Genomic DNA, 23525 nt, shown 5'->3' with positions numbered 1-23525 from the left:
GTTCGTGTGTGTGTGTATTTTTTTTTTTTTTTTGTTTGTGAGTGTTTGTATAGATCCTGCGCTAAGCTACGTGGCAAAAGATCGTATTTTAACATGTTTAGTGTCCGTAGGATTTTGTATCGATATCCATCTATTATATAATCCTGCAGGATTTTATATTTGTGCAGCGTTTAGTGATCGAACATATAGAAGTATAAACTTTTCCTAATTGCCTTTTCGCAATCAGTAATTCGACTGTTATATTCTGGAAGTATAAACGTAGCGCAGAGACTACCGTATCGCAGGTGGATCAGCTTGGTCAGATTTACAAACGATACGATCCAAGTGCTATATGTGTTAGGAACGAAACTTCAAGTTAGAAAATAGCTTGTGCAAGAGTACTTTTAGGTAGTCTTTCTCAGGAAAAATTCCAATATTTCAATTTCTATCGTCGTTTTCATCCCGTTATACAAATAAACATATGCGAGCCAGCTTCTACTTGGCGGAGGAATGCACAGACCAAAGGTACAAATTACCTGGACTTGATAAACGATACGATTCAGTTAAATACAACGCGTCTAATTGTAACGAACGAGATCCGAAGCTGCGTAAACGGCAAAGATCCTAATCGATTCCTAATTCCACGAGAGAAACTCCAATATTTTCAATTCCTCCCACCGTTTCGATCATCTCGTACGAACATACGTGAACCAGTTTCTACCTGGTGAACAATGTTGCACGGACGAAAATTGTTGAATTGCAAATAGCTTCTAAGATTAATAAATAGGAACTGTATCCACTTCCTGCGAGTTAACATGCAGCCTTACACGCACACGTGCGCACGCTGGGGGCGGAGAGAACGCGAAACAGAATCGAAATTCGAATCGAAGCAAAAAAAAGAAAGAAAAATAGAAAAAAAAGAGAGAAAGAGATAGAAAAGAGAAAGCCAGAAATAGAGAGATGACGCGGCGACGCATTTTCGTCAGGCTTGCGCTGACCCTGTGGTTTCTGTTGTTGCAGAGCTGAAAAATTGGCGGATATCGCAAATATTTGAGAGACAGAGTAACACCGACGAGAGGAGGCGGTGCTCGTTGTGCGGTAAGGTCGTGTCGAACGTGCGCAATCACTATTACGTGCATTTCCCGGGAAAGTACGCCTGCCCGCTCTGTCCTGCGGTTTACACGCGTAGCGACACGCTGCTTACGCACACGCGTACTAAGCACGCGCACGCGCAATAGCGCACGCGTGCGTGCCGACAACTGCGGATCTAGCGCGACGATCCTTTACAATCGATCGTATTCCAAAGGCTCTTCTTAACATCCAAAATGATATCTCCGTATCATCGCGGTTACACGTTTTTTCGCGTTTTAGGATGAGTTTCCAGATTTTCGAAAGATGCAGCTGCTTTTTCATTATTTGTATTTTGGAACGGTTCTGGCTGATTTCGTCGTCTTCGTGGTTGAAAATGAGTGGAATGATTTTTCACTAGAAGCAAGTTGTTGCGTAGGAGAAAGGTCGACGTCGAATCGTTTCGTGACGAAGAATTTGTATGCGGTGTTTTAAGGAGAAATGTTAAGTTGCTACGGAAACATGTAATGTTACGTACGAGCTATATATATATGTTTTTTTCAATGTATAAATACGTAGTAGGTTTCGTAATGTTCGAGCTTGACGATTAAATGAAAGGGCGTGTCTGGATTCTAAACTCACCTTGCTACCACTCGTATGTGTTCAGATTAAAGCAAAGTGAGGTATAATGACAGAGGATGTATTTATCTAATAGGATCGTACATCAGTGGCGTTCGTTAATAGGGTAGACGATTTATTATTCCTCTAGGTCGATGCACACGATGTACGTAATGAATTTGTAATTTTCTGACTGCCAAAGACATTTCGTTACGTTGTGCACTTGTATATTTCGTTGAACTTTCATCGTCACAGTTTAAGCGTTCAGTTGCGTTGCATTGCATTAAGATATGTTGTGATGTTCGTACATTTCTTTCTCGCGATTCGTGAAATTGCACGTATGGAAAGTATTACGTTGTGTTTACTTTCTTACAGCGTAATTAATAGACGTTCAATTTCTATATAGAATGAAGTTTCGTTTCAAGAATTTGCATACATTTCTTCATATTATATATTTTTTATATTTCAATTTATAGGTGGGTTACGTAGAGTACGTTAGGTTTCGGGTAATTTATAATAATATTCCGTATGTTGTAAACTGACTAAAAACTCACATGGATACCTATAGAATCTCGTATTTACTATTTCACCGGTTTAGTTTCTATACAAACTAAATAAATGATTTCAAACTGTGGATATATCATACCTGGTTATTCGATATAGATATTCCTTCGTCGTTTCAATTTCGACTGATCTCCTGTCTTGTTCTGCTATTTTAATTTCCACGCAGATTGCTACTAAAGAGATTGAGGATTTATATTTATCTTTCCAAATTATTTTACGCATTCTGAAACTGAGAATCTTCTCTTTCATGTATGATTCGACCTTTTTGATTTTCATATATATATATGTATGAAATATATAAGCATCTTTTTTAGGGATTCAATGATATACGAATCTTTACAACTATGGTGATCAAAATTTAATATTTGAAACATACGAAATACATAAATTAAACATATTTGATATTCTATTCAATTTCTATCTCTTCAATTGCATTCGTAAGTTTATGTAATTGGATATAAAAATGTTTCAAAAACTTTCGTATCATTCTTCCTATTACAAAGTTGCAAGTCTTGTACAGAATGAAGCACACGCTTCGAAGATTCACACAGAGATCTAAATAATCTATAGACACCATTCTGTCCTTTAAACATCTACGTAAACCACGTATATCTACACTTGGAAGATACGTGTAAGGCACTCAGATGTTCTGTGTTATGTATCTCGGTATCTCAACTTCTACCAACTTCCGTAGATCAATCGCGTCATCGTTTCAAAGATTCATAGAGACGTACGGATATTCTATCCTGCTCCATGATCTTAACTTTCAAAGGATCTAAATATCCACTGTTCTTCAAACTTCATCGCCCAAAGTTAGCTGTAATTGTATACAATTTTAGAAAGATGAAGAATTTAATAATTTCTAGAGATTATTTAATAAATATCTAATAGCAAATAAAGTTAGTTTATTTATTGGCAGAAATCTGAAATTGAGAAAACTTCTGCCAATATTGGATATCATATTTTCTGTCGTTTCCTGTTATGTATAGGCTACATACACATAGGAATCTACGTCAGATCGTCGAATGTTTGCTACTTAATTTCTTCGGTTTCAGTCTATTTCATTCAGATATTCGTTCGTGCAAAGAAAACTCTGATAGTTGTGCATGTTGATGTTTTTATTAATCATAATGGAAGATTTCATAACAAATAGACTTTAGAGGAAGATATTGTCTTTTTCTAGTAGTTAAATATCATCTTAGAAAATTCGTAAAAATGAGCAAAGCTCGCTTTTAGTCAATTTAAGATTCTCGTGGGTCCAAGTATTCGTTAGAAAGATATTCTCTTGCGCATTTAAATTGTCATTTTTGCCAAAAAGTAAACATTTTCCAACAATTTCCAGTTCTGGAATTCTCACAAATCTTAATCCACTTGTTTGGTGTGCGCCTCTGCATAAAGCTTTGTTATATCCTGAGCATCTGAATTTTTCATATTTAACTTGCAAGGAGAAGTGTCTGTTATAAATATCAATTCACTTGATTAACGAGAACCTTTAATTATAATTCTTTTATACGTATAGGTAGGTATTTTTGCTGTAAGGCTATAAAAGGAGAATATTAGAGAAATTTTTAATATACGTTGCTATAAGCGCTCGATACTTATTTTGCATCTTATTTCCAGCTCCTTTGCTATTTCTAGGAGACTCGTGATATTTATATTCATATAACGTTACATCACAGAAAAACTGGTTATGATGGGAATTATTTCGCTCGTAAGGACTCGAGTTACCTGCATTATGCATTAAAATAGGTATACAACGCTGCTGGTATACGAACAGTTTTGCTAAAAAATAAAAGTACCTTAAGGTTCATAATATCAGGCTTTATCAAATTATTAAAAAAAAAAAAGAAAAAAAATGGTAAAATATCTTAAGCCTTTTCAGCGAAGGTGTATGTATATTTTAAACATTCACGTAGCTACTTGAGTAGCATGGTTAAGTTTAAGAACCGATACTCTTAAGTTCTGTACAGATTAAACACAGTTACCCCTTCAGTAGTGATTGTATATGTAGGATAATGTAAATTTAGAATTATAATGATCAACGTGTTTCATATTGCGAAAAAAATTAGAGATAACGGCAGAATTTTGAAACAAAGCCAAAGATTTATAGCGATATTTAATTACACAGACAAATTCTAGTAGGGACTTTTCTGAACCCTAATTACGTTTGCCTTGCGCCTTCGAATTTTTATTTTTGCAATCTTGCTTTCGTTTTAAGAATAAAAAGATTTTTAATCGATAATTAACTTGTTTTAGAAGAAACTCTTATATATGAAATTATTGATAATCAATTAAACAAATATTGATAACTATTCTCTCACATTTTCTACAAATTGAACAAAATTTTTAACGGTAAAAAAGTATAATTAGGTTAATAATGATATAAACGATATACAATAGGATTAATAAATTGTGGACGAATGAAAAATTAGAGTGATGTGATGAAAATATATCGATATTACATATAGCTACATTTCTGTTTCAATAAAAGACAATATTAACATTGCTGAAACCACCTGCATATTTTTAATAATAGCAAAAATAAAAAGACCCTGAAATCAATCATTTCGACGAGTCCGGCAGCTTTAGTATAACGACAAACATGTTTTTTATTAATTAAATCTTTTAACAATTTGGATCAATCGACACATATTTTAATACTTACGTTCAGCAATATACTGCGCACATGTATTCTGAAACCAACTTTTTTTAATAAACCTGTTCTTTCGTCGTTTGTTCAATTAATTAAATAAATTACTTGTAACTCTATAAGCGACTTATAATATATTCTAAGTTAGATGTAAAAAGGAAATATCGTTACCACAGTGACAATCATTTCGTAATACAAAGACCTACATATTATTTAGAAGATCGAGTACACAGCGTAAAAGAATATTTTCTCTGTTTAAAACAAGCGTGAAAAATCCATTAAACGATCCCTTCTTACAAACACAATTTCACGTCTCTGAAGCGTTCAGTGTCTCTAATCCAGCCAGCTGTTGGAGGGCATCGAAAATCGAAATTTCTCAATCGTTTGCAGTGCCGATTCGCACCAACGTTCCCACCAAGGTGATATTAATTCTGAGACAGGCGGTGATTCGATTCGACTCAGCTTCCCAACGGACCAACGTGCTGGGTCCAACATCGTAAATGTGCGAGCGGAAAATTTGATGGCCATACTTAAACGTTTTACGCTCTCCTAAACTCGACGAATTCCGCTCGGTGCACGGATTTCCTGTTCCAAGGTTCGACGCGGCAACCGCGGGTCTTCTGATAGCCTGGCACTCTTAGTTTCAAACGTTATTACAAACTGGAAACGATAGACCAGCCAGCGACAGGGTCCCTTGTGTCGAGATATTGTCTGGCTCGCCTCAACTTAAACGTTTCCTTCGTATCGCGCCCGGTCCCGCTGTAAAACCGAGTGATTTCGATAATGGAAAATTTGATAAAGCTATGCTGAGTTTTATGTTCCTCGTGGAAGCGATATTTTTCTGCTTTGTCGAGATGGTTAGGCAGATCGATCGTGCACATCGCTTTCGTTTAGATCCGCGAAATCCAAGCGAAATTGCTAACTGAGGAATGTCCATGAACTTTCCTCCGACGTGTCTTTAATCCCCAGAAGTCGAAGTTTCATGCAACGTGTGATTCTCCGTAAAATCGTAGTTACATAAAGGGTGTTTCGGTAATACAGAGATGGAAACAGCGATTACGCAACTTTGATTGACAAGAAACAATTAAATTTAACAAACTAATTAAATATAAACGCTTTTGGTATCTGGTTTCCTCCGGCATAGTAAAACCTGGATCGCTCGAGTTTATTAGTTGTGAAAAATTAGGTTCGTATAGCAGGTGATAGTTTATCGCACCTTGTTACGTATCTGTGTCTGAAAGATTATCTTTCTGAACCGAGAAGTTGCAAATATTCTTTAAAATTAGTAGATCCGCAGGATTGCTCGTTTGATCAATTTCGTCGAACTTTATCAAATTTTGAACCCTGCAGCTTTGTAAAAGGGAAAAGGGACAGGCAGCGGCTGTGAAATCGATAGCCCCTGACTTGGTAGACTGAAAATTGAATTCGTTTCGGCCTGTCCTAGATTTTTAAAAGTTCGTATCTCGCGTTTGGTATGGTTCTTGTGTGAAATAAAAATATTCCAGTTGTCAAACGTAGGAAACGACTGATAATATTGGCGCGTTAAAGAATGTAACAAAATTATCGCTTCCCTTCCTATCGGCAATATGAAATATATTCAGGAAATGACGAAACGTATCTCACAGTAAGAATCTTTTATTTCATATACTTTTTGTCAAGATCCATATATGTTAAGTTTCCTAGGGACAAGAGAAAATGTCAAAGCGAAAGAGGTTGTTATAAAACGTAAACGAATTTTACCTTCCACGTGCTTTTAATCTTCAGAAGTTGAAGTTTTATAGATTGTACGATTTTCTGTAAAATTTCAATTACATAAAGGGCGTTCCAATAATGCAGAGATGGAAACAGCGATTAAGCAGCTTTTCTAATTAAACTTATAATTGTTGCGAAAGGTTTAATTAAATCTTCATTTGCTATACGCACGAGACTGGTAAAGTAAAAGGAGTAGAATGACGTTCGTGTTGTTCCATGTCGAAAATATGGACGGAAAATAAAGTTCCATTAAACTCGCGCTACTTCTCCTGCGTTATAGCATTTCACTTTGCGAAATGCAAATACCTTCGCACCAGCGTAAAATGAAACGAAATCGGAGCCTTTTAATGTTTTACGATATTCATCTACATTTGCAGGTAGATTACAAATTTCAATTTTTCATGCTTCAAATTCTAATTTCCTATATTTCAATGTTCTAAATACCAATGCTCAGGTTGGACATTCTACTATTTCCGTGGTTGGAATAAAAAACTTTTATCATCAAACTTCCAATTGCATACACATACCGAATTTGAATTTTCTGCATTTAAATTTCCCACATTTCAATTTTATTTAAATTCCATAGGCAAAATTGAAATTCTGTTAATATCAACTTCGTTGATAGCAACGATTATTAAAAAATACCTTTTACATCTGAACGCTCTGAATTACAAGAGAACGTATTATATTCGCCACAGTACATTGCCTTAACACAAACGCGCGAACCTATTCAAATCGATGTCCTCACCCCCTGTATCCATCGAAGCGTTCTAATCCAATCTGAGGAACAAATTCTCGTCGTTGTTCACGAGTTTATAAGAAGCAGACATTTAGTAGACACGTTGTTTAACTTGCCAACTGGGTCGTCCCTTAACTGCAAACTTTTATAATCACGAAATTGCAAGTTAACAGAAGCAAGTTAAAGTCGAAGATTTTCAAATAACATGCAAAATAATCTGTAAAGGAAAAAGGGCGGTTCACCGGTGAAAATTAATTTCAAAATCAACTGCAAAAAAATTAATGTAAAATTATAGACGTATCTCATACAGTAGAAATTAATAAAAGGTCGGTAGATTTTGTAAAAGTTTTCATATTATATAGTATTATCCTGTTAGTTTCAAAAGGATTGAAGAAAATATCGAGACGCTGGATACCGAATTTCAATGCTTCTTCGAGAGATTATTTCTCTCTCTGTCGATCCTGAATTTAGTAGTTCGTCCCATTAATAGCAGTGACCATGTGATTCGCACAAATATTGGCTCTTTCGTGACCCACGTTCCTCGCTTTTCCCACCGCTTTTGCTCTCTGGTTTCCTGAACGAAGGCATTTCGTGTGTATGAAACAATCCGATTACACGTTGTCCATGTTTGGAAGGGTTGATACACATCGAGAGATTCACGTTGTTGGTTGTGTGATAGGATTAAATAGTTCGAAGGATTGATTTTTGATTCTTATGCAAAATTATTGAACGATCGTATACATTTTCGTACTTAGAATCTATTTAATAGAAATTCTTCATTTTAGAAGCGTCTAAAAATTCCATGTTTACTTGCGATATTCTAATTAGTAACTAAATATGAAATTATAAGAATTTCACAGAAGATCTTCGCTGTGAATCTTCCTAATTTTTCAATTGACTCGATAGCCACGCGGCTTGAATCGATATTTTCAAGTGTCTACGTAAATCTTCGAAAGCTCCGTTCGAAGAACGTTCCTCGTTTTTTAGTTGAAGAGGATGTTGCGGTTAAATGGAAAGACTCAATATAAACAACTTTTGATTGCGCTAGCCGCGATTAAACGTACTTGTCTTTGAGAAAAAGTACGTGAAATGGAACTCTGAGAAATTGCCAGAAACCGCTTCGTTAGAAAGCTCCCCTTAAATAACGTTTCTTTCGAAGAAACAAAATACCTCCCTTATGAAGCATCTGCATCTTTCCTCCTTTTCTTATCGATGAGATTAAACGAGATTTTTTAATCCGAATAATTATAACGCAAATATTACTATTAACTGACGAAAGTTGAACTTCCGATTTATATAAATCACGTTGAACATTTAACGATATATAAAATTTAACGTAAATAGAGTTTAAGCGAGAAAAGACGATGCGTATTGTGTCACTAACATCCCGATTAACTAATCATAATGGAAACGTCGTTAATAAAAAGAAAAACGTACAGGATGTGTTCTGGAATAGAATCAAATCGTTTCGCTGAAATATAATCTGAAATCGAATCATAGCGATTTAAGTTAGTCCAATGTTAATTTTTAATAAAATAATATTCCGCGTTGATTATTACAAACAAAAAATTAGTATATTTTTTCAGGGCGTGAAAACACAGAGAAAAGAGAGCTACATTACAGTTTAATAAATTATGGAACTAACGAGATAATATTTATTTAAATAATAAAATAGCAGGTTATTTAATACAAAATGCAAATTCTCAAAGATTTAACTTAAATCACTATGATTATCAGTGCGGAAAATATCGCTCACTTCTTTAAACACCCTGTATTAATTGACGAACGAACAGGCGCATACTTAAAGAATTTTTAATTAACGAACGTAATTTGGCGAACGGTTCGGCCATATCTTTAAGACTGCAGTTGCAATGAATTCCGGTTTTATATCGTTTGAAACTTTCGCAAGCTTCCGCTTTAATATTCTCATCTGATGGTGTCATTTACCCGTCCACTTTTTGCTCGTAAACTTTCGTCGATTAGCGACGTTTCCATTACGGCTTTTTAGAACGAGCGCCACTCGTTCGACATCTAAAATCGCGAAAGCACGATTATACGGTCGCGTTTTGCGATTTCGGTTCGTGTACCAGGTTATTACGACACGCAGTTTCACATCGGAAGAACTAGCCGGGTTACTTTGGCCTATTAACGAATCGGCAAAAGTTATTATTAAGTTGTTTCATAAGTTGCGCCGTTCTTTGCTGTCGAGCAAATTTTCAGAATTAAATTTAGAATTCCGGATATAGCGTGATAGAATGAAAGTGCGAAGCGTAATCTGGAATTCTATCGCGAAGTTACCCGCGAAAACGTGACGTTACGCTTAAAAAAGTGTCTAAAAAAACATTAAAAGAAAGAAAGAGAGAGAGCGAATTAAAAATGCACAGCAGTTCTCTGTGTATCGAAATTACTGTTTGCTTAATTGTGTCGGATCTTTAATCAGAAAAATTGGCAACGTGCTGAAAGAATGACGAGCGAAGGATATCAATTTGATAAAAAAAGAAAAAACAAATTGAGATAAAAATAAGGTAACAGTGGAATTAAAAATATTCGTCAGAACATATGGAAAGATATATTTGAATTTATGGGGTAAGAGGGGAAAATGTTATACTCTTAAAGGGAATACCAGACAGAAGAGATTCTGGCACTTAATTAACGTTAACAATGTAAAAACGAACGACGTGAAAATCAATCAAATTTCACAAACGTGACTCGTGATATTGTAAATTTTACAAAGTTTTCGTAATTCCTAAAAATGTAAGATTTTGCCAATTTTTTAACCAGATCTTGGAGAGATTTAAGGATAGACGTTAAGCATTGTTGGAGGAAGTTAGTTGGTTAGTTGGCAAGCTCGTTGGTTTAAAGTAATCGAACGGTAACTGTGGTTAACTGTACTTTTCAGTACTTGTATCTAGCAGCCATGTAAAAGTTTGTACGGTAAAAAATTCGAGGATATTTAAGCGTTGCGCCGAGGACCTTCCATTTTGAGAGTTTTCTATCGGTAACGTTAGGTTTAAGCGAATTTACAAAACAATTATGGAGAAACTTGAATTGTATAAATATATGCATATCTGTGGAATAATAGATATACGAAAATGTGGTTATGGAATAAATAATTTTCAAGATGAAAATAGTTGGTTCAAATTTAAAAGCTTTCGACTGGAAGTCTGCAGGTACTTTGGAAAATTGATTAAGAATCGATTAAGTATTTACGAATACCGCACCGACCAGATTATAACGAAAATCGAACTGGATGAGATTAATCGCTTTCTTGATAATTCGAACTTTATTTTATTTTAGCACGCTGGAGATTAAAAATCAAACATATTTTAGGAACATATAAAATGAAAATGTACGTTTTCAACGAATGACTAGAAATCGACTAAATCGATTAAAAATTCGAAGAATCCTTATTTTTAAAACAAGCAATTAAAATTTAAGTTTCGTTCCAGAAAAAAAAAAGAAATACTTGGAAAACAATTAGCACACTTCCAAAAATCCTAATCGTAATTCCACCAAAGTAAATCAGAGTTCACTACCTACACAAAATTCATCCTTTCCCCATTGTTCACAATATTTCCCTCGGTTTTTCACTGAAGACGAAATTTTGTCGAAGAACATGCGTAAACGATGGTTGAGTCGCGAAAATTCACAAGAATCCGAGAAGCAGTTGCTACTGGAGAGATGTGTGTACGAGAAAGTACTTATATATGTATGTATATAATTTTAGCGTGTATCACGACCGGCTCACGTGTAGTCGAGGCTCAACGATCAGACTCAAATAGGATTACTCGTGGCGCGTTGCCCGATAGATCGTGTGCAAACTTCTCCGTACATGATGTCGATAACCAGACGGCATAACGTGACGGTATAGTTGTGTTCACGTGGCACGGATTATCAGAAACGGCGGCGCCGTGGCAGAGCACCGCTTTCGAATAACTCTGGCTCGAGTGAAATATTCAATCGAGTCCGATACTCTATGTACACCGTCATTCCCTAGCCCTTGTTAACGATCGATCGCGTTTTACCACGCAGCTAGAACAATTTTCCTTGCGACTAACGTCGTTGTTTACCATTTGAGATTAGCTCAGCTCGTGAGCGTGGTTGAGCGTTAGAGATTAGCGCAACCTGCGATCACGAAAAATGCACGAAGAAGGTTATTCCGTAGCAGTATGGGGCAGAAATAGTTTACAGTTTATGAATATCGTTTGGCAATTTTATGCAGAGTGTTGTGTGGTTAGAGTTTGCTGAATCACGATTTGGACAGGGGTGATATTACTTTGAAAAGTGTGATCAATTTCGTTGAGGTATTTTCTTCTCGGGTTATGGGAATTAAAGGAGAGAAAATTTTTAGAAATGGTAAGAAGAGAAGTTGAATTAAGTTTTATGATTGCTATAACTGGTCAGAGCATCTAGGATATTTCTTATGCATTGTAGAATCGAATTAAGATAATCAACAGGTTTCATCTGTTCGAATCTGACACTCCGGACATTAATCCTTTTTCAATCTCTTGGAACCTCACAGACTACGTTCAGATTGAAAAGAGTGTATCCACCGTTAACAGGCAAAGTGTAAAGACCAGGCCTGACCAACTTGCAATTCATTAGATTCCTTGTATAATATTGTAGTATTTTTACCTTTTATACACACCAGTTTCCATATAGTTTGTAATCCTCTGTTGAACTAAATTCGAAATTCTATTTCATTCGATCTTCCTTTATTTGTGATATATAAAACATACTTTTTTACATCACGCGTTACTCGATAAAACACCAACGTAGACATTCAACTCGGGAAATATGCAAGTAACTGAAAATTCTAAACTCCTTTCGAAACTAATTTACGAAGTTTCTGATGTAGACTACGAATCATTTGGAATAGAATGTCGAATATTGCTTACACCTCAACGATCATTGCTACGATTTAAGATCGTACAATTTATCAAATGTTTAAGATCCGTCGACTCGTCACTCGAACCAATCACACAAATCCTCCTGCCCGAATATGTTCCTCGATATATGTTTTCCACGAAATCCTCCACACCACAAGAATACACGAGTTATCCAAGGGACAAGAAGCAGGTGAACGAAAAACGAGAAAACGCCAGCCACTTATACCTTGAGCCACACCGGAGGACTTATCACCATATTTCAACGATTCTACGGCCGATACGATAATTCTTTCGGTATCGATCATCGTCTAGCGCAATCATAACTTTGCCACGTGCTCGCCAGAAGGATTACAGGCGTACGGAAGCAGGGCATCGTTCTCAGGTAATCCCTCGATAATATCGGCAAACGTTCGAGCATTTTTCCTCACCGACTGTGTCTATGGTTGCGTCGCTATGAAACGTGAGTATCCCATCTCGGCACGTTTGCCGAGGCTTCTGTATCCTGGAGAGATGCTGCGAGAGGGATGACGCTTGTACGCGCGTGAATGAAGTGTTGAGAGTTGAGAGCCTCTTTGTTTGCTGCTTCCATGTACACATTGCCCGCTTTCACACACCTACGCTGCGTATCTGTATCATACACAGGCTTACGAATGTATTTGAACTTTTGTAGAAAAACTTTTATGAGTATATCGTATCCGTTATGCGAAACATTTTGAAATTTGGAAATTTTCTTAACGCCGTTACGTTACCAGACTCGGCTGTTGTAATTATACTGGCAAAAGTTTGACATAAATTTGGAAATAAAGAAATCATAAGATATTTGGTATACACTGGTCTCTCAGTTTATGCGGCACTTTTTTTACGCGGTAAATTATAACATAATTTTTGCGGTAGATTTTACGCGCGCCTTTAATTCACGCAGCCGGAAACATCATTATTTCTTTCTTTTTTTTTTTTTTTTGTTAAGCTATTTGAAATAAATAAGTGTTTCTTTTGTACTGGCAGACTTTACGCGAATTTTATTCCACGTGGAGCGGATACTCCGTAAATTAAGCGACTAGTGTATATATTTCGTAGAGATGGCAAAATTACATTTAAACGGACAATTATATCGCAATATTCGGTGGGACCATATTAACAATATTTGTAGTGTGTTTATTCATACTGTATATTAAGTTTTTACTAAATATATGTTTGCAATAAGAGGTGCGTAATTTCTGTATATATTTTTTGGTTGACTTTAAATGTTACCGATATAGTCGTGATAGTCGTGTATCGTTACTAATAAAATTTGAAAACGTTTCGTGTAACATACGCAAGCATAAATGTTTTCCATGGTAAGTGTTCATATAAATTCGTGAACCATTGTCACTTGCCCTCTCGATAATACAAAGATGTAGATGGTAAAATTCTTCCCTTCGCTTGTAGACAAATTTCTATCGTAAATGTGATGTTATCACATTGGTTAACTCGGTGAATTTCGTGAGCTTGATTAGGAAGCTTCTTCCTGCCTTTATTATTGTCATTATAAGCTTAGAAACCTGAAGCTTGGAACGTTCTAATTGGGTTTCTCGTTGACAAATGGTTCTAAATGACCAAAATTTGTAAACTCTACAGTTGTTATACCTTGTTACACGTTATAAGAGACCAAGTTTTCTTCCGGGAACAGTGCCTGTTTTAGCAAGCACTGATAATTTTAAGGGCTGCAAGAATTCAAGTTAGAAGATCGACGTTCAAACGAGAATTTTATCAGCTTTTCGTCCGAAAACTGACCGGAAACCTACCTTTAACACCTTGACTGTTCTGTTATACGTTTCCATATTACACGAAAAGATGTTACGCGCTAATTCTTTAAAAAGTCGAAATGCCTTTAAACATGTCGAACCGAGTCGTTAGTAGCTCGTTATTGTAATTCGCACGACAGTAGGTGATCAGTTAAATAAAAGGGGCGCGCACCGAGACAGATAAACCAACAATAGAATATTTGCAACCTATTCTATCAAAAGAACATAGAACAAATTCTACGCTGTCTTGTCTTTTCACATGCACACGGATTATCCTCTAATTGATAGCACACGCTACATTATGCAAGGCGTTCTGTATACCTTGCAAGTATATCTTACATAACAGTCAAAGTATTAAACTTATATTTCCAAAAATTCTTCGCCTACTTCGCGAACTATCGAGAGCGAGCAAGCAGACAGAAATACATACACATCAAACGCTCAAACAAGTAACGAAAGAATAAAAAAAAAAAAAATCAAAACTATCAAGAATCAAAAACAAAAAAAAAAAAAAAAAGATAGAGAAGCAGATGGTTAGAAAGGAAGTAAAATCGAAATGACGGCGTGTTGGGTTTTCAGGTATGGTGCCCAACGTGCCGGTCGGTCTTTCTTATCACGAGATGTTCGCCGTGTCGCTCGGCTCGCCGGCGCTGTGGAGATGCCGAGCCTGCGGCAAACAGGTGACCAACCGTTGGCACCACTTCCACATACACACCGCCCAAAGGTCCTTGTGCCCGTATTGCCCGGCTACATACAGCAGGATCGACACCCTCCGCTCGCACATACGCACCAAGCACAGGGAGATAGTGTTCGCCAAAGGGTCCTTATAGAGGACGCTGATTGCCCCGCGAAGGAAGAGGCCACCGCCACTTCCGCCTCCTCGTCTCTTCGACGACAGGCCCATCGCGCCTTTCTTCGGATTCGGGCTGCCCTGACCGAGCGTTGACGCTCGACTTTTGAACCCTTATCTACGCGGAGAACGTATACAGCACTTTTAAACCAGACCTTCGACCGATCTTTTCCCATTTTTTGTCTCTCCGATTTTCCTCGAAGAGAATCGAAATGTCCTTCGTTTGGAAAAATTCGTGGTTCGTTCTAGTACGATTGCTTTGATATTTTCCACGTTTGACGTTTACTTTTTCCCATGTAATTCGCGTATTATTGCCGTTGAGTGTCGGTAATGGCACCTTGACGGGTTCTTGGAGTTCTGAAGGCTTCGAAGCGAAGTACGAGTTTTCGAATATAAACACGACGATAGTGGCACGAGGTATATATATTTCGAAGTTATGGAGAGAGGGGAAGATTTTCACGCAAGGATGAGTGGTAATGCTATTCGGAGGATTCTCGCGTTTCAAGACCACGAGATGGAGAGTTCGAGAGTTGGTTCGAGGGGGCTTGAAATGGTAGAACCGTCGAGTGGATGGCTATGCAACGATATTCGACTACCAAATTCCTGCTATTACTCTTTAGTATTTAGCTCGTTCGTCGCGTGTCTAAATATTATCAGTGATGGGACGAGGTATATACTTGTAGTAAATGTTTGAAGAATTTATTGGAACGCGTGTCGTTTGGAAATTTAGAGATCGAGTGGAAATTGATCATGAACTTGATGCATTTATACCGAGATATCGTTTTATCTGTAAATAGAGTCGCATATAGAAGCTTCACGAAAAAGTTAACGTTAAAAAGGTATCGTGATTTTAACTTAGAAAAAAAAAAATTGAATTGCAAAGTGAAATATATTTAGTTGGAACAACATTTCAACAAACTTAAAGCGTTAAATTAAACTGATTCATTTCGTTCCATCGCTGGTTTTTTCTACCGTTTAGAATTTCCACGCTGCGCTTCCTTCGAGGCACTTCAGCAACTCAAAGCTCCAAAAATGTTCAAGAAGCCTCGGGTGTTTAAAGATAATTTTAGTCGATTTTAGGCTCTTGGCAAGCTCGCGAAGGTTTCCCGAATACTCGAATTGATCGAACCTTCTATCAAGACGAGTGATTCAAGATTTCAATTTTCCACAAAGAGAAAATAGCATAGTCGAGTGTCTGGACATCTCAAACCAGTTTTCCTTCGAGATATTTAGGTTCACGTTGGGGACAGTTTCTTACGAAAAGGCATAAAGAAAGACGCAGTTCGCGGGGTAAATTCATGCAACGAATGATTTCTAATAGGTATGTTGAACGTTTCGTCAACTTCTCACTGCGACGTCTCTCCGATCGTCGGCGTGATCGCGTATAACCGAAGAGGAGGCTGAACTTGGACGAAGAACGATCAAACCAAGAGAAACCAAAAAAAAAGAAAAATAAAAGAAAAGAAGCGGAATAACCGGAAAGAAGAAGAAAGAAGAAAACGCACTGATGGAAGCTGGCACGGAGTCCGAATTTTTGCGAGGACAATCGATCGATGATAGCGTTTCGAATGGTCTCCTCTGGGACAAAACGGTGCGGTGTTATTCTCGTTTCTTGAGTGGTATCGATTGTACCTCTTCGCGTGTAGACGATCGTACAAATCGGGAGACACCGAAACTCGCTAGGATTCGTGTAAATAGTAAACGAAGTTTCTGTAGACTGGCTCGGTTGGACTGGACGGTGGTCGCGCGTGGATCGATCGATCGTCGATCGATCACTTTTGTTTCCCCACCGTTTTTGATTCTCTTAGTCGCGTTCGATCCTCCTTCTCTTTCCTCTTCAACTTCTGCGTCGATACCCCTAACTTTGGAACGTTCATCGTATCGTACGATCGTTCGAAGACGGAGCGAAAGATCGACGAGCAAAGGATCTACGAGACATTTAGATCTACGAAAGATCAACGATTTCGATAGAGAGTGTCTGTAAAAACAAAAAACAACAACAAAAGAGAATAAAAGTAGAAGAGAAAGAGGATAGATGTGACAAATAAATGTCCAACGAGCTTGAAAATTAAACGGTCTAATTCTTTACGCAATGGAAGGCTGAAACGCGCGCTGTGATTAATGAACACCGAAAACTCAAAGGGTACTACGAATTATGATTGCGGTCCGTTTAATCGCTGTTACGTGTATCTTAATGTTGTTCGTTTCGTTTTGAGCTGGCACGAGACAGCTCGGTTCTACAATCAAACGACAGAAGCAAATTTACAGACGAGAGAAGAGAAAAGATATCTCTTCTCGAGTGTTGTTAGGTGTCGACAGTATTCGCATACGTGTGTGCGATGTCCCTGAGCAACAATACGGAGCTGTACATAATTTGGAGAGGAACGGGTGTGTATTCGAGGCGATATCCTGTTCGGATTTCTTTTCGTCAAACTCTAGAAAATATGGATTTTGACGAGGATTCTTATACTTGTTCGTCGATAGTTGTTCTCGAATCGACCTCGTTGTCCTCTCCGTCGATACGTGTAATTACATTTCTCTTTGGACCAATACTCTTCGTCTATTAAAGTAATCGTTGTCGAGGCTCGTTAAAGTACCTAAAAACGAAGAAAAACAAACACAAATACACACAAGTCTCTCGTCGGTGTAAGGATCTTCGAGCGTGTGGTTCCTAAGTTAACTCGTAGAGGGTCGAGTGAAGCTCGAGTCAAGTCAGCGTGGAAACTTATGTGATACCGTATTAAGGGCCGATAAGTTAAGCTTTTACTTTTGCGTATTGCGTGTTGTGATTTGGCAGAGAAAACGTGTTTCTACGAAGCGCGCGGAACGGAAACGTCGATAATGTTTCAAGTGGCAGTCGAAGCGGAAGCCACGTACGTCACCGCGTATACTTAGCTCCTTTTGTTTTTATGTATGATACAGTAGAACTCTATTTATTAATTAATTAAACGAAATTTTAGATCTAATTAATTCTCTAATCTGATTATTAGTCAATTAAACTAAATCCAGAAATCGTTTCGATTGAACTTGTATGAACTTTGAACGACGAAGGCTGGATCGATTCTGTTATATTTATACGTTATTATCGTATCGAATTACAAAAAGTATTTGCACATATCTTTATTCTTTAACGAGGTATCGATTTTTACAGTCGCACGAAAGTACTGCAATTAATAGTATCAATCTTTTTTCGTCGTATGAAGATACTATTAATAAATAATACTTGGACCTAATTAATTAGTAGGTAAATGCTATAATAAGAAATATGCAAATAATTTTTGTAGTCACTGTATAACGCACATGTATTTCAAAAATGTCATAACTCGGAATAATTTTGTCCTGTATTAGGAAAACGTGAAAACCGTCAAAGAGGAAATTCAGAGGCTAACAGTGGAACATTACAAACGTAACATTTGACTATTATCTCGTAGAATCTATTTTCTATTTTCCAACGTTATATGTTTACTAGATCATTTTTAACTAATTCATAGAACCACGTCACTTTTGAAATACTACACGAAAAGTTCTTCTAAAAAAAATTGATTTATTTATTTAGAATTTCTCCTACGTACGAGCCATTCAGAAGTTACGTCGATCAACTACATAAATAGGAAAGTAGAGAAATTACGAACTTATTATTGTTTCCTTGATATTGTTTCCTTGATAAACAGATTTATGAAAGTAAACAACCTGTTCCTGAGAAAGATCCTGGCTAACGAAATTGTGGAACGAACAGTTGATCGGTTTCGCTTCTAGACAGCTCGTATAACAAACTATTTCTTCGTTGACGGACTTAGATAAATGGAATTCCACTGTACGGAGACTCTCGTTATATTTATTCTCAAATTTAGCTCCGTTGTGAAGGTGAAATATAACTACCCTCAAGAACTATTCTGGAATCATCCGAGTGCTTAGTATACACGTTGTCGCGTGGTTACTTCCGCTTCCGAGTCCGCGATAAGCGCTCGATTCGGAGTTCCTCGTTTCGACGACGTGGCCAGCTGATCGAAATCGTTCCGCCCTGTGCTTTACGATCACTGTAAATGCAAAAAAAAAAAAAAAAAAAAGAAAAAAAAAATAGAATTGTGATCGAGACGAGCTGTCATCGCAATGACAAAAATAGAAGGTTGTGACGTTCGTTGGATGGACGCGGTATCGTCGAGTGGAACTCGTGCACACGACCAAAATGGAAGTAGAGTATACATGCATACGGTACACGTACACTGAGACAGAAAGGCGTACACATAGAACAGGACACGAACACACATTACCTATAACGTATAAATATAAATATGGAACTATATATAGATAGGTAGATAGATATATACGTGTACACATCCACGTGTCGGCGGCCTGGCGCGTCTGAAATCGCGAGTTCGAGCAAAGACAGTGTTTGACTGCCCCGGATTTATCGACCGTTCCTCGATCGATACCACGAAGAAAGGTGTCGAGAAGCAAATATCCCTATTTCGTCCCATGACTACCGTAGACAACGGAGTAACTGAAGAACCGAGTTTCAACGCTCCAACAACTAGGTAAAGTTTCAACAATTTCCAGATGCATTACGTTTATATCCTTCGAGATTACACGTCGATGGATTTTTCTGTCGATTCGTTTTCTTTTTTTATTTCTTGCGTATTACACGCGATTTACATTTACATTTCTTCCTCCTTAAAGTTGAATAATTATTGATATCGATACGTGTAAATTATTCTGAGTCTTGAAATCATAAACCTACGTGTGATTTCAAGATCGTACGTATCGTGATGTAGATTTGATGGTGGTTTTAAATTGTCTTTGATATCGATTTGAATTTTTCTAGAATTTAATTATCGCCGATATTAACATTAATTTGTAAATAATTTTTATTACGAAAGTTTTGGATATTGTTATTAGTAATCAACGAAATACTAGTAATTAATGACGATTTTAAAGTAACGAGGTCTACTTATAGGATTTATGGAATTGATATTATTGTTTCCTAATGTTTATATTAACATTTTTCGTCCTAGTGTTGGGATATCGTCTCGAGATATGATATCAGCATCTGTGGATTACAGATTGATTTGATTTTGTAGAAGTCTTATTTATATTAATATTTTTCAAGTTCAAATTGCGATATTTATAAAAAAAATATTCATACCAGTATTCGTCAATCAGTTTTAATTTGAAAGATTGCTCGTTATTATGAAAACATAAGACAACTTCAGCGACTTTAAATAGAAACAGGACCCATTTTGCGTCTTTTAACTATTCTGTTATGTAATGTCCACAAAGAGCATTGAAAGATGGTAAGCTCGAACTTTAGAAGCACGAATTATACATTCGAATGAAAGAAAATGTGATTACGAATCGTGGGTCGTAAAGTGCTTTCTCTTAAATGAAACATTTTCTTGTGACTTGTAATAGAACCTATACGAAATGTATTTTGAGATAAAATTGATGGATTAGCTCTGATAAATGCAAAGTAAAAATAAATGACTCTAAATGAGGTATAGCATGCACTAATTTCATAAAAACGCATACTTAAATGTATGAAATTTGAAATAAAAAAAGAAAAAAAACCTACAAATCAAAATAACATTTTACAAACAAAAATGTATCACGAAGCTAAAGAAAAATAATTTTTTGAATCTACTTTCATTAATAATTATTATTTATTTATTTTATTATTTGTATGTAATTTCTGAAGCTCGGCATCAGCTTTCCGTCGGGTTAAAGTTCGCAGTTTTACTAATATCGACATAAACATCACATGAGGATCAGTTTAGTTTTAGAAAGTTGTACTTGTTTTGAACTAGAAATTGATGGATTGGTTGGAGCTCGATCCCTGGAAGTTTCAAAATTTCAAGACCCCGATGTCTTTCTGTAAACACTTTTTAATTAAAAAGTGATAAGATGATGATCGATGATACTGGTATTATCACGTTTGAAGAGCAAACTGATTTTAGAACATGAACTTATACATATTTTCGAATTAGAAACTAATAGATCAGTTCGTTTCACTTTCTCAAAGTCGGTTTTCTTTCAAAAGCCGGCGTTTTATTAAAGTTTTACACGTTACCTTTTACTACGAGGTAATAAAATAGTAATTTAAAGTTTCGTAGTTTCTACCACCTTCATTTCGCCACGTGTATTGCAATTTTACGATATTTTTATATTTATTATGCTTTATAATGGAAAATACGTGCAATAATGATAATCTACGTTTGAATTCTTCAAGTTTAATCTGAATTCGTAGCTGTCTCCGAAGATGATTGATAGCGACATTAAATATTCTCACGAAGTATAATAATATCAGCTTTAGGACACTTTTACATTTTTCTTAAATTTAGAATTAGTAAAAACTTAGCATTTTTAAGTAGACTCATCTTTTCTATTGAGATCTCGATAAGAAATGTGACGTTTATCAGAGAGTACTGCTACAAAGAAAATTTTTCTAATAGAAAGTTCAGATCTCACTGCGCGAAATGAATTTTACAGAGAAAACTTCAAACAGTCATATCTTTTCATAAAGTTATAAAATTTGTAAGTTATAAGGTTATTTTCGTGATACAAAGCTATTTTCATAAAGTTTCGAAATGTAGAGTAAATAATAAAGATTCGATATAGGTTGAGAATGAAATTAAACGGGATATATTTTAATAGAAACGAAGAGGATCAACTCGCAAGTAAAAGGAATTCCACTTTATTACGATTAATTCGTCCGAGGAAAATTCATAAAAGTAATTGAGCATTATTCCTTCCAAGGGGCATGTTACTTTGCCCCTCAAACAAGCCAATTTTAGTATTTTTTATCGTATTATTATTTATTATTATCCTTTTTTTCTTAATAACTTTCTCAGGTATTTGTTATTAACAGAATCCAAGATGTTCGTGATAAAAAAGTTCCCTTTATCCTCGGAATCCTGCTTCGTCTCTTTATTCCAGCTACAAATTCATCTACCCTCACCCTTTGTCAAGTCTTTTGCTATTTATTCCTGCGCCAGTCTTCCTAGACGTAATTCATAATCGAACCCTTTTATCCTCTTAAAAGTAAAGTTACCCAATAATTGTCATATTTTTAATAAAAGATTCATCGTTGAAACGCGAAAGGGGAGAGCACTGAATTTGAATTTCAGCCCCAATTAAACTGAGAATTTTTCTTGACACGCGAAATTTCCGAACAATCAGACGCTGACAACTAAATTAAAACTTTGTTCCAACGATTTTTTTTTTTCCTGATTTTTCCTTTTATACCCTACTCGCGACAAAGTTGACAATCGCCTCCCCCTCGTCGAAAATACGTGACTCTCGTTGATGATCGATTGTTTCTCGTTGTATTGTTTTTAAAATTCCGGCGACAATTTTTTCGTTGGATCTTTAATGGGTGGAAAGCTGTTCTGAATTAAAAATATTCGAAACTTCCGAAGCAAAGTTTTCCCGTACCAAAGTGAATAGATCTGCGCGAATAGATTTTCAAGCGATTTCTGCTTGATGATATTTCTGAAACGATTCTCTTGTCTCAAATATAGGAAAATTTTTAGTAACTCTAGAATTGTAATTAGAATTTGACGTTCATCCCTACTTCTCGATAGCATTTGATCGTATCGCCGATTCCAAATAAGCCGTCTTCCAGAAATGAATTAAATTTTGTAAAAGTTTTTAGTAATTTTATTGCAAGAATACGTTGATAGAAGAGACGGAAATCTGTAGATATTAGAATTTCTTGACTGTTTGTATTTTTACAAAATTAATGAATTGTTATTGTTATAAAGAATTTGCTAATTTTGTAATATTATTTGTATTATTTATTTTCATTATCATTTGCTTTATCATTTGCATAATTTTCATTAACACGTTCAGTTTTACGTGCGATAATCATCTGATTATCGAAAATCACGATAAATATTTATCAAGTGTATACTCGAAATAGAATTAATTCATTTATATTTCGAATTATTTATATATATTCGAATTATGAAAAACACATTTTTGCAAATTTACAAATTGCAAAAACTTAAGAAACGCACATGCCTTTAAAGAAATTAAAAAATCAAAAATACCGTTGAGAGGTTGTGTAACATTTTTTAGAAAAGAGGCTGTCCTTGAGAAGAACACTGAACATTCATCGGTTTTCGGATGAATGTAACAAGATAGATTAGACAGTAATTAAATAAAAAAAAATATTGATACGAATTTTCTTGTACGTTAAAACGTTTGCATTCTAAAATTAATATTTATTTTTCATTTTCCTTTTTGTAGGAAGAACATTGACAAATTGGTAGCCGCGTTTCAATATTCAACAGAGTATTCTTTGTGTTGCTTCAATTTTAAATTTCAGTTTTTCTAGCAGAGAGATTTAATAGTATTGACACCAGACGTATTTTGATTTTTGACTCACGTCAGATTTCCATCAACGCATACACGCCATGCACATGACGGGATGCTTTCAGAAATTCACCAATCCAGTATTTGTAACGCATTATAAACGTTTTCCATCGATGCCGATGCCTGTGGCATCTATCTATTCACGATATATTTCTACGCACACACTAATCCTAGTAGAAACGAATATCAAATAAATCTCGTATGCGTTTTCTTCCTCTTTTTTTTTTTTTTTTTTACAAAATTAAAAATAATTCTAGCGACA

General features: G+C 36.0%; 1 protein-coding gene and 1 long non-coding RNA gene across 4 annotated transcripts in view; one reads left to right on the top strand and one right to left on the bottom strand.

Moving 5' to 3' along the window:
• LOC139987186 (uncharacterized) overlaps positions 1 to 17859 on the top strand; it is a 74457-nt gene extending 56598 nt beyond the window's left edge. The window contains exon 5 of one of the 2 annotated variants that reach the window (XM_072003155.1): positions 14623 to 17859. In XM_072003155.1, coding sequence (XP_071859256.1) covers positions 14623 to 14873 — 251 coding nt within the window. In that variant the 3' untranslated portion in view covers positions 14874 to 17859. Of the gene's footprint in view, positions 1 to 999; positions 1598 to 14622 lie in introns of those variants that run through there. The other variant, XM_072003156.1, reaches the window with a different exon arrangement.
• On the bottom strand, positions 5415 to 11131 carry LOC139987193 (uncharacterized). 2 transcript variants are annotated; one of them, XR_011799802.1, is made up of 2 exons: positions 10907 to 11131; positions 5415 to 5638 (listed from the first exon to the last, which is right to left on the bottom strand). It is a non-coding gene; the product is annotated as an uncharacterized lncRNA (long non-coding RNA). The 2 variants fall into 2 exon arrangements; XR_011799803.1 differs by having other exon boundaries at positions 10911 to 11131.
• Positions 17860 to 23525: the final 5666 nt, after the last annotated feature.

Source organism: Bombus fervidus, chromosome 5, assembly GCF_041682495.2.
Source record: "Bombus fervidus isolate BK054 chromosome 5, iyBomFerv1, whole genome shotgun sequence".
Lineage (NCBI taxonomy): Eukaryota > Metazoa > Arthropoda > Insecta > Hymenoptera > Apidae > Bombus > Bombus fervidus.
Note: the sequence above shows the minus strand (reverse complement) of the source record. Positions and strands in the feature narration are given on the sequence as shown.